Here is an 11373-nt window from a genome sequence, read left to right on the forward strand (position 1 = left end):
GCGGCGGAGCGCCCGCGCATCGTCGGGTATGCAACCCGCACAGCAGTTACGTTTGGCGGGAACGTGCGGCCCAGCCCCACCTAATCCACCCCGGGTAGCAATACCTTGAGAAATACCTTTCTCAAGGCAGCACTGAATTAAAAATGCATTTAGAGTCCCATCTCAAACGCTATGCACAAAATGCAGAAGTTTCTCGAGACTTGCTCGAGTTTGCTATCTGGGAAACATCACTCGCAACATTATTTTTACTTCAGTGTTTAAAAATATATGGGCGTGTGACGGTGCGGTCAACGGCCACTGTAAAATGTTCAGTTTGAAGATCAAGATGTTAAACAAAGTGGTGAAGACAAACCAACACTACCAGTTAATTGTATTAGATATTTACAGGTAAAATAAATCAGTTTATTACTCTTGAATTAAGCCAACATACAGAAGATGGGTCTTTAAAAAATTTTGGTCCAATAATTCTTAAATTCTTTTCTTCTCCAAAACAAATGTGAAGATTACATTTTATTAATAGTTAAGTATATTGAAGTGACATTGGCAGTGACATTAGCAGTGACAGTACGAATAACAAAGTACGCTCTACACACTAACTCCTTAACAAAACACAGAGTAAAAGCAATTGTAGGTAATTCTATTTTCTTAACAATAGACTTATCATTGATGCATTCCCAAGATAGAGTTTAATACCAGGAAAAGCTCCATCTTGACGTAAAATGGCATCACAACTAAGATTTCCAGATCAGAAGTGGACAAATGAATATCCTGACCATAAGGCACATTGGGGGACTAATTTACAACTAATGAGAAACAGATAAATTGACATATCCCCATTCGGTATGTTTCCAAAACAGAAATTATTCAGTCAAAATCGCATGAAGGGCAAAAAAAAATTAAAAAATAACCCCAGCGGAAACTTTATCACAGAATTCAAAAACAGTTACAACGCTTCAGTCACAGCTCACTATACCTACGAGGCTGATGTATTTCAACCCACTATCATACCCTACAGCTTCTCTAATTTCTCAGCAAATATTAATTAGAATATTCAGGTTGTTTATAGATACAAAAATATAAACACACTTCTAGATTTTTTTATTTTTTTTTAGATTTGTGAAATATCTTGAGAAATCTATGTTTAACTACAAAGGAAAAAAAATTGGCCAAAACATTTTTTTTTTTTTTAACGGGATCGTACAAGCTTTTTACCTTTAGCTGAAGCAGCAGAAATAGTACTCCTTTCCTTGATTGTGGGTAGAGAGGCCAAGGATTTTGAACTTTCTGCCAATAAAAGCCAGTGTTGGACCTGGTTGGAAATTTAGATCATAATAATTAGTAAGAAAATATGATGGCCAAAGTTTCCTTTTTTTTCTACCAGAGGCTGAAAACTGACTTGTTTATGTAGCAATTCTCTGCGTGGTCCTCGTGGTTCTTGAGCTAATAGAGGCATTAGAGTAGCTAAACAAGATTCAAATTTTCCAAGTGCAAGATTGTATTGGCCTTCAGTCATATACATCTCTCCAGTATGACCAATTTCTAAAGCTGTGCACAATTTTTCTGATGTGGTGCACATTTTCACTAAGGAAAGTAAAGGTAACTGTTAAGACAATTTTCATTTTTTGGATCGTGAATAATAAAGGCAACTTGTTTATTCTTACAGAGTTGGCTAAAGGAAGAGTCATTTGTAGATGACCGAGCAGCAGAAGCGGGATCTTTCAATTCTTCAGCTCGTTTAATGTACTCATCAACTTTAGCTCGGAGAGCAGCTTTCTTGGTTTGGTCCATTTCAGCTGTAACATTGAGAATACAAAGTAATATTGGAGTCAAGGGAATTAGGTTGTAAACTTATTAAGCAAATGTGTGGAATACTCAGTAAATCCATACCATTGAGTAAAGGAACAAAATACAACAATGCTTCACAATACAGGTTAAAAGCTTCTCTTTCCTTATGTTCAGCATCAAGTTTCACAGCCCTGGTTACAAGATTAACAGCCTTTTGAAGTGATTCTTCACAAGGAAAATGTTCCAAGTCTAAATAATTATGTTTAAAAAATGTTTCAAAGTCAATTCTCTGTTCAGGATCATGTTTCAGTAACCTTGTCAACAAATCTCTACACTGTGACGAAACAGACGCACATTTAGGAATCTGAAAAAAAGCAGAGATAATAATAAATAATAATAAGCTTAAAATGAATGCTTAGATTAGATAAATTTAATCAGAATGAGGTTTAGAAAGCAAATAAGATTTTATTCAACATTTCACTTTCAAAGTTAAAACAAAAATTAAAAGACTTACATCAATAGGTGCTTTTTGGCGAATCTTGTCACTTAACTCTTGAAATGAATTTGATGAGTATGGTGCTTTACCAAACAAGCACTCATACATTATTACACCAACAGACCAGAGATCAACTCTAGCATCATATTTCCGAGCCAGGAGCATTTCTGGAGCCATGTAAAGAGGGGAACCACGAATGGAATTGTGTTTGTCTTCATCAGATAAGTACTGGGCAAAACCAAAGTCTGTCAAGAAAAATAGCTAAATTTAGTACATTTCCGTATTTTGATAGATAGTTAATAATGTCAACTATGTTTTATACTACCTCCTATTTTCAGAACTTGCTGTTGTCCTAGCAATAAATTTGATGGCTTTAGATCCATATGACAAACATTGTGAGAGCGTAAATACTTTAAAGCAGCAGAGAGTTGCTGCAAAAACCTTCGACAAACTGGTTCAGGGAGGCATCTTCGCTTTTTGATGAAGCCAGACAAATCTCCACCACCACACCACTCCATGATTATGTAAATGCACCTGCATTGAGAGTAAACCAGAATTTGTATTACTAAATTTTTAAAAAAAAATAGCCATTCACTGTGAATGACAAGCAAATCAAAATATGTTGAAGTAGCTTCCTAGAATTAAGGATGACATGTCAACAACAGTGTTTCACAAGTAAACAAGGAGCTAAGAGAGTCTGATTGTTGGTCAATGTGTATTGTGTGTTGCTCGTTGCCTTGGAACCCAAGCCACTCAATATCCCAGCCTACATTCTCCTAAGCTAAGAGCAAAGAGCAAAATGAGTAATATCTTGAGTTCTGAGAGGATAAAATTGAAAACCTTTCACAACCTAGAAAATCGAGTAATTTGGGCAGAACTCGCTCACAGACCAATGACCAATTCTTGTTATAAAATCATATCTTAAACAAGTGTGGCACCAAGCAGAGGCAATGGCCAGAACAACTTTAGGTTTGCATTGTAATTTTCCTTAGTTTTAAGAATTGTGAGTAGGATAAGAGTTATTTTGAAAAGACTAACCTGCCATCATACAAAAAATCTTTCATATTGACAATGTGCGGATGTTTAAGCTTCTTGAGTAGAGAAATTTCAGTAACAATATTGTCCTCAGCTGACTTGGAAAGTCTTTTCTTTTCTACAACTTTAATGGCAACTGCTTCACGACAACCATCCTGAAAATAACAGCAGTTGATTAAAGAAAACTGAACAGAATGGTAAAAGGTTTGTCATCAAAGAACACATGACAATATCTCACCTTCTTGTAGGCTTTGTAGACATTAGAATAACTGCCAGCTCCTATTTTCTCAACAATAACATAACCTTCAACATGTGGAGTCGTCATTGTTTGGTTTTCACCTACGACTCGGTAGCAAATGTGAAGCTTTGATGATTAGATTACATTCTTATAGGTCAGGTTTAAAATTTAAAAAGTAATCAGGTACGAATTACATTCACTATTAACATATGACAAATATGGACAACAGTACCACTGCATTCTCTGTCTCTCTCACTCAGTGTCTCTACTCAATTATCTTTTTTTGAAAGTTTGCGAAGTAAAGGCATATATTTCAGTCGGTATATGACGTTTAGAGTACATCATAGAAGGACTGAATGAAATAGTCAATCCTTCCGTTCAGAATTTTGGAAATGATGAGTTGACAAACCTAAGATTTGTGAAATTGAGAAAAAACAAATTCAGTTTAAAGTTTATTTTGATATGTACCAACTTCACGGAGCACGTTCAAATGAATTAGTAATTTTCTTTCTACGTGACAAATCTGACGAATTTTTAAAATTTCTTCATCTCATTTTTGCTCTCCTATTAATCTGCTGGCACCTCAAATCTATCTTTCAAAAGAAAGCAGATACGATTGGATTGAACTTTTAGTTGTGGTGCAGATGGCTGCCTTGCTTGGGCAGTTGTGACGTCATGTGTTAAAACAGCGCTAGAAACACAGGTGCTGTGTTGCTCTCGCACCCAAATCAAAGTCATTTGTGAATAATATCCCCTTAAAATTGGATTCCAGCGTTTTTTGAGTGGACTAAAGGAAACTTCAAGTCATTGAGTGCTGAGAGTATGGACTCAGAAGACGAAACCCCTTTCGACGATGGTGATTCAGGAAATGAATCTAGTGGGGATGATGTTGACTTTGCAATGGAAGTGGACAGTAACACCACTAAAGAACGACCCCCTGATGTTGACGAATACCCTTTCGAAGTTTTAACCACTGAAGAAATTGTCCAACACATGATAGATTGTATTAAAGAAGTTAACACTGTTGTAGAGGTAAGGAGGTTAAGTATGTCGATGTAAGCCAACCATCAACAAAGACTTGAGACCCGTTTCTTAACCTCTTGAAAAGTGTCAGAGCTGTGACCTTGGTTTTGAATTTTCATTATAAAGGGACCTTTTTCTACCGTAGTGGCTTTTAGCTTTCTGGATACTACTGCTTTTTTCCTCTACGATTCAGTTTGTATTCATTTGTGCATAACCCTTTTCAGTGTTGGGGAACACTGATTAAGTCATTCCTATTTTGAGCAATTTTGAAAAAGTTTGATCATGTTTGCATTTACAAATTATGACTAACTTCTAAAATTATTTCATGGCCTCCCTTGTACAGAGGTTTTTGAATGTTTTCTTTAATGTAGGTCATGAGTCATTGCAATATGTAATCAGGAATGTACTGAGTTTTTGGCCTCTTTGTTTATTAAACTCACCCTCACATTGCTCACTGTCATTTAACTGGTCAATTGAACCCTAAGGTTTCTTGTCCACTGTTCATATATTCTGCCCTGATGTTTACATCAATGTAGTGTACATTATTTGGCTATGATATGACAGCAGACAATGTATGTATTAATGAAAACATTTTATTTACAATATTGTGCTTTAACTTCTAGATTCCTGCCACAACTACTAGAATTCTTTTAAATCACTTCAAATGGGACAAAGAAAAATTAATGGAAAGATTTTATGATACGGATCAAGATCAACTGTTTAGTGAAGCAAGAGTCATTAACCCTTTTAAAAAGGGAGCCGTTATAAGACCAAAGGTAGAGTTGCAGCATTGCTTTGTTCCCTCTGCTCTTGTCATTTGTTTATTGCCCATCATTCATGCTGTCTATTTATCATCAATAGCTACCCAAGAGAACCTCTCCATCTGGCACAGAAGAGTGTGAGATATGTTTCCTGGTGCTGCCTTCAAGTGTAAGTAAATTGTACAATTAATGTAATTGGTTTAAAGAATTAGAGCTGTCACAATTAAATTTAAAAAGTAAAACTAAAATTGGAGTTTTAATATTGTTTTTACAGATGATGACTGGATTAGAATGTGGTCATAGATTCTGCACTCAATGTTGGGGAGGATATCTGACTACAAAAATAATGGAAGAGGGAGTTGGACAGACAATTGCCTGTGCAGCTCATGGCTGTGACATCTTGGTTGATGACGCTACTGTCATGAGACTTGTTAAAGACTCAAAAGTTCGTCTCAAATATCAACACCTAATCACTAACAGTTTTGTTGAGGTAAATTGACATCAGCGTTTAGTAAGTGCGTCTTATGAGATTCTATAGTATAGTTAAAATAATTATCTGCTTTACAGTGCAACAGACTTCTCAGGTGGTGTCCTTCACCAGACTGCAATAATGTTATCAAAGTTCAATACAAGGAGTGCCGCCCAGTCAACTGTAAATGTGGGCATGTCTTCTGTTTCTCATGTGGGGAGAATTGGCATGACCCTGTAAAGTGTGACATATTAAAGAAGTGGATCAAAAAATGTGATGATGATTCAGAAACATCTAATTGGATTGCAGCAAACACTAAGGTGAACAAAATAAACCCTCAATTTTACATGTATTGGCCTTTTCCAGTGGTTAAAATGAAGTCTTTTCTTGTGACAGGAGTGCCCCAAATGTAATGTAACCATAGAAAAAGATGGGGGCTGCAATCATATGGTTTGCAAAAATCAAAATTGCAAGGCAGAGTTTTGTTGGGTGTGCTTAGGTCCATGGGAACCTCATGGGTCATCATGGTGAGACTTTCAAATTATTTGATCAAAATTTAGCCTTTTTGGTCTTTACTTGATTCCACTTAACCTTACCCTATTATTTCATCAGGTACAATTGTAATCGATATGATGAAGAAGAAGCCAAAGTTGCCAGAGATGCCCATGAACGATCTAGAGCTGCCCTGCAACGTTACCTGTTTTATTGTAATCGCTACATGAACCATATGCAATCCCTGAAATTTGAGAATAAACTTTATGCCTCAGTAAAAGAGAAGATGGAGGAAATGCAGCAACACAACATGTCTTGGATTGAGGTACGTTTACATTAATAATGAGTTCCTCATCTTGATTTTTCTTCTGACAGCAGGTGCATTCCTATTGTTTGCTACTCTTTGTTATTATCAACATTTCGGTGTATGGTGTCTTTTACAGGTGCAATTTTTGAGGAAGGCAGTGGATATTCTATGCCAATGCAGGCAAACACTAATGTACACCTATGTGTTTGCATATTACCTACGCAGAAGTAATCAATCAATTCTCTTTGAGGTATATCTTCTTTCCTATCTCACATATCTGTTAACTGCATGAGTTACCTGAAAGAACTAACAATGTGTGCAATCTTCCCTTTTAGGACAACCAAAGAGACTTAGAAAGTGCCACAGAAACATTGTCTGAATACCTGGAGCGGGAAATTACCTCAGGAAATTTAGCAGATATAAAGCAAAAAGTGCAGGATAAATACAGGTATGGATCTTCATTGTCCAAATTTGTCCACATAATTCTTCAAATTTATTGCTCAACTTTAAAACAACACGGTTTTGTTTTGTTTGTAGATACTGTGATAGTAGGCGGAAGGTGCTTCTGGAACATGTTCATGAAGGCTATGAGCGGGAATGGTGGGAGTACTTTGAATAGATCCACCTGAATTCATTCAATACCAATCCAATAGAGTGAGTAGATATTCTCACCTTGTTTCTCAACTTTCTCCTTCAGAAATCTTTGTTGAAATTAAATCAAGGTGAATAGGTACCTACATATGCCATGGATATGTATGTATATAGACTATATTTTTCCAGATTTCTTTTATTTTGTCCAGGACAACATGTTTTGATTTGTTGGTACATAGTAAATCAGTTATTCACAATATAGATAGAACCCAAGAGTTGTTAATTATTCACTATACCCTTTGGCTGGATGTTAACAAGAAAAAAAAGCATAAATTATAACTATCTTAAATTTAGGCTAGGGATGGCAAAAAGTGGTTTCAAAAAATATCAGTCTAGTAAAAATTTAATTTTGTGTAGATTTTGTGATTAATGGATATACTACCTCACAGGATCAATGGACAGGAACCTCACAATATACTTGTTTTGAAGATGGTAATTATGTCCATTAGCGTTAACTCAAGGTTAAAATATTTTTCTATCTTGTGAGAGCTGTTGTATTTATAGAAAATTTTGTGCAGTGAGATTTTGTAGGATGAAAGCCATCCCTCTCTTTTAGTTGTTAACAAACAAAAAATTACAACATTTCATGCTCTATACCCTTTTCCCCCATTAAAACTGCCATTTTTATCAAAAATGCTATGGAGCTGCACTACAATTACATGTATTAATTGTGCATGTATATGAAAGCAATAAGCGGCAAATGCCAACTTAAAAGTCTTCCTGTTGTCTGATCTGTTCGACTTTTGAATCTTATTTTGTAATAAGTGTTCTTGAATGGGGGACTGGGCTGTTGTTAAATGTTTTTTAAAAAAAGTGACTCTTTTAAGTCTGTTGTTTATTACTTTTATATATTCCTAAGGTCTGTTAAGATAGCATTGACATATTCACGTTATTTGCTTCTTAATCTTGTGCATAAAAGAAATAGTTGATTTCCTAATATTTCTCGCTGAGCGGGGAAACGTATACTGTGATTTGTATAAACTAGTTATCAGTATTGGTACTGTTGGATAAATGATCGGAAGAAAGGATTAGCTGTAGACTTGACTTGCATTGCAGTGAGACCACTAGTCATTCCCATCCAATCAAGCTGTGCACTGACATTTCAACTTTTAATTGCTTTTAGTTGTTTGTACTAATCATTTTGTCAACTCTTCAGAAAGAGTGCATAAAGGAACAGCATTTTGTGCCCATCTGGTGTTTAACTTAAATATGATTGTTTTGGCGAGCACAGCAATTCATTGTATTGAATGGTTGGTTTCATTGGTCATGTTGTGTTGCTTTAACCATGACTTGCTTTCGTTAATATGAAATAAAAAGAAAAGAACTAGTCCTTTCAATACTTACCCTTTCTTATTAATTTTCAACGATACTGAAGCTATTCGTTACCTTGCACTGATAATTTGCTCTTGGTAAAAAGAGTAATTACTATATGAAGCCCGTGATAGCTGGGACCAACATTTGGCCACACTGAAAAGTGGCTTACATATTTGGCCAAGGAATCGAATTGTTTTGCTTTAAAAAGTGTAATTTTATGCTTATGAAACTGTTCACGCTGCTTTGTAATATTTTTCATTGTACCGCAAACATCACAATTGGAGCCATTTTTCCAGCACTGACTCAGCAGCTTGTTCTTTTTTAAAGTAGATTTATTGGAACTTCCCCCTCATTTTAGTTCTTTCATCTTTTTTGATACATAAAAAAATTGCAAATGATACATAATTAATTGTGATTTGTAGAACATGTTTGAGTGCTCTGTAACATATGGTCAAATATATATATACGTACTGTAATCAATTTTGATTTTGTCTATTGCTTGCTTTATGTTACAACTCTAGAAGTTTTGTGCTTTTAGTGCAGTTTTATCAATCTACTGCAAGGAGGTTTTTAATTTCCCTGTCTTTCATAAACCCACCTTCTGGCAATTACTTTATCGCAACAATCTTGCCTTCTGCTTTAACTCTGTTAGGTGAAGAAAATATTTCACCTCATTACCAACTTATCAACTGATAGCTCTTTTATTGAAAAATGTAATGCAGAGTATGTGTACATATTTTCTTATTAAGGAAATATATGAGATTGAATGAGTGAATCAGTGTAATCTTCTTTACTCAGAAAAAAAAATCCTTTCCCTATTTATTTCATCTTGATAACTGGAATATAAGACGTTTAGAAGAATTTAACTGCGCTACACAATGATAGTTACCATTCACTGATGATGCAGTGTATTTCTGTTTGGAACATTAGCAGGAGGCATAGTAATACAAGCTAATTGTTAGTCATGAACCAGTTGCTGTCATATCTCATTTTATTCCCCCATTTGTTATGAAAAATAAATAAATACAAGTGGCTCAATAAGATCATGACACAATTATCTAAACGTCTATTCACTTTATCATTTATTTGTTTATTGTCTAGATATTTACATAGAGTGACAACGTCTTTACACTAAAAAGTAAACACATATTCGAATAAAGCTTAGGACTATAAAGTCTTTGAAAACAGTTTCGATTCAGTTGGTACTTCCAATTACATTTTAAAATGTCAAAATGGATATTAAAATCACAGGCTCAGATCAGCAATACAGTTTTAGGAACAACAAAAGCCCTCATCGGCCGTCATAACTAACGCTTTGTTATTCCCAGGGCGTCAAATAATGTTGTTTTACCTAATGAGAATACTAAGAACGCCATGGGGTACTTACTGGTGGAAAGCATTGTAAATAATGTACATGTAATTCTACTTAAAATGATTCACAAAGCCTAATCCAAAGAAAACTGGAGCACATTAATGACACCTTTCAAGTCAAAAATGAAGAGGGAATAAGGATTTTTTTTATGGCCAGTCGTCAACATATTGTGGATAGGGTTGTCAGGTTGTAGTTGTGGTTTGAAAAGAAGGGTCATGAGAGTGGCTCTCTCGTCGTATTTGGTAGGAACAGACAAAGGAGGCCACCGCCTGCGAAAAAACAACAACATTAAAACAAAAGTGTAAGCAGTCAGCTTATACCACTCGTAGAGGATATTTCATCAGTATACCTATGAGCAGGGCAGCCACGATGAATGTTGGGGCTGGACAATATACGTCCAGGAGGGTGGCTATCACGATGTTGCCTATGATTCCTCCCAGGCGTGCAGCCACCATGGACACAGCCACACCAGTCGCCCTGTTGGTACGCCAAAAGAAGGCAATTATACATCAGGATGGCGCGCAACCACCCTGCACGACCTGGCTGGGCGACGACGACTTACCGCAGGTGCGTGGGGAAGATCTCCGTGATGAGGCAGTCGAGCGCGGCGTTACCGCAGCTGATGACGGAGCTGAACACTGCGTTGACGATCAGGTTGTTCCGCTTGTTGTAGACGAAGAACATGCCGAAGGCACACAGCCCCGACGTGAACGTGCTGAACACTGCGCGGGGACGACGCACACAAAGTTAGAAAATGCATCTAGCGCAGTGCGTTGATCAATATCGAAATGGCCAGAGGTTTAAGACCCACCGAGGAAGAACTTCCGGCCGAGGTGGTCCATGCCGAGCACCGCGATGATGTTGGAGGGCACGGCAGACGCGACTGTGATGAGAGACTCCATGAACACGGAGCCTTGGATGGAGTCGTCGCACGCCGAGTTCGCAGAATGCGTTCCGTTGGTGACGACAAACCTCGTGACGTCGCACACGGAGGCCTCCCGGCCCGGGTGCGCCGTGCTAAACTCGTCGAAGCGGTGAAACAACTCCGGGAACCACATCATGAGACCGTAGTAGCCTATGTGGAAGGTGAAGTTGATGGTGATGGAGATGAGGGTGAAGCGGAGGATGGGCGGCATGAACAGCTGCTGCGAGTTGGCCACGATGTCGGAGAGCATGGACTTCCACCGCTCGGCCGTCGTGTACTTTAGTGATAGTTCCCGCTTTACAGGATCGAACGACTCGTCCATGATTAGCTCCTTTACCTGTAAACAGCACATTCAACGGTATCAAATAGTAGTCGTCGGTTCGAAACCAGTCGGCAGGGGATGGACCAGGCGCCAATGCGGCGCGTGGCCGTGGGCCGCAGGGTCGTGGTGGCGGACGGAAGGATCGAGAGAGCCGCGACCGGTAGGCAATCTGCTGGTGCGCGA

At 37.5% G+C, this 11373-nt stretch overlaps 3 protein-coding genes across 3 annotated transcripts; 1 reads left to right on the top strand and 2 right to left on the bottom strand.

Annotated features, from left to right (window-relative positions):
- Nucleotides 1-462: 462 nt before the first annotated feature.
- On the bottom strand, nt 463-4019 carry LOC113214038 (serine/threonine-protein kinase ULK3). Its single transcript, XM_026433285.2, has 8 exons — nt 3555-4019; nt 3320-3471; nt 2607-2815; nt 2300-2526; nt 1888-2149; nt 1662-1793; nt 1397-1581; nt 463-1309 (listed from the first exon to the last, which is right to left on the bottom strand). Exons 1-8 carry the CDS (start codon nt 3639-3641, stop codon nt 1187-1189), a joined length of 1377 nt encoding a protein of 458 aa, XP_026289070.1. The 5' UTR covers nt 3642-4019; the 3' UTR covers nt 463-1186.
- Nucleotides 4020-4220: 201 nt separating this feature from the next.
- LOC113214037 (E3 ubiquitin-protein ligase ariadne-1) lies at nt 4221-9346 on the top strand. The gene is made up of 10 exons (XM_026433284.2): nt 4221-4586; nt 5201-5353; nt 5439-5507; nt 5613-5828; nt 5906-6127; nt 6204-6334; nt 6420-6624; nt 6743-6856; nt 6942-7054; nt 7144-9346. The coding sequence occupies exons 1-10, from the start codon at nt 4377-4379 to the stop codon at nt 7223-7225; spliced, it is 1515 nt and encodes a 504-aa protein (XP_026289069.2). The 5' UTR covers nt 4221-4376; the 3' UTR covers nt 7226-9346.
- A 180-nt stretch (nt 9347-9526) lies between these two features.
- Nucleotides 9527-11234, bottom strand: LOC127749027 (synaptic vesicle glycoprotein 2B-like). Its single transcript, XM_052265451.1, has 4 exons — nt 10755-11234; nt 10506-10665; nt 10293-10420; nt 9527-10212 (listed from the first exon to the last, which is right to left on the bottom strand). The coding sequence occupies exons 1-4, from the start codon at nt 11218-11220 to the stop codon at nt 10157-10159; spliced, it is 810 nt and encodes a 269-aa protein (XP_052121411.1). The 5' UTR covers nt 11221-11234; the 3' UTR covers nt 9527-10156.
- Nucleotides 11235-11373: the final 139 nt, after the last annotated feature.

Source organism: Frankliniella occidentalis, unplaced genomic scaffold (genome assembly GCF_000697945.3).
Source record: "Frankliniella occidentalis isolate FOCC.00 unplaced genomic scaffold, Focc_3.1 Scaffold2, whole genome shotgun sequence".
NCBI classification, from domain to species: domain Eukaryota; kingdom Metazoa; phylum Arthropoda; class Insecta; order Thysanoptera; family Thripidae; genus Frankliniella; species Frankliniella occidentalis.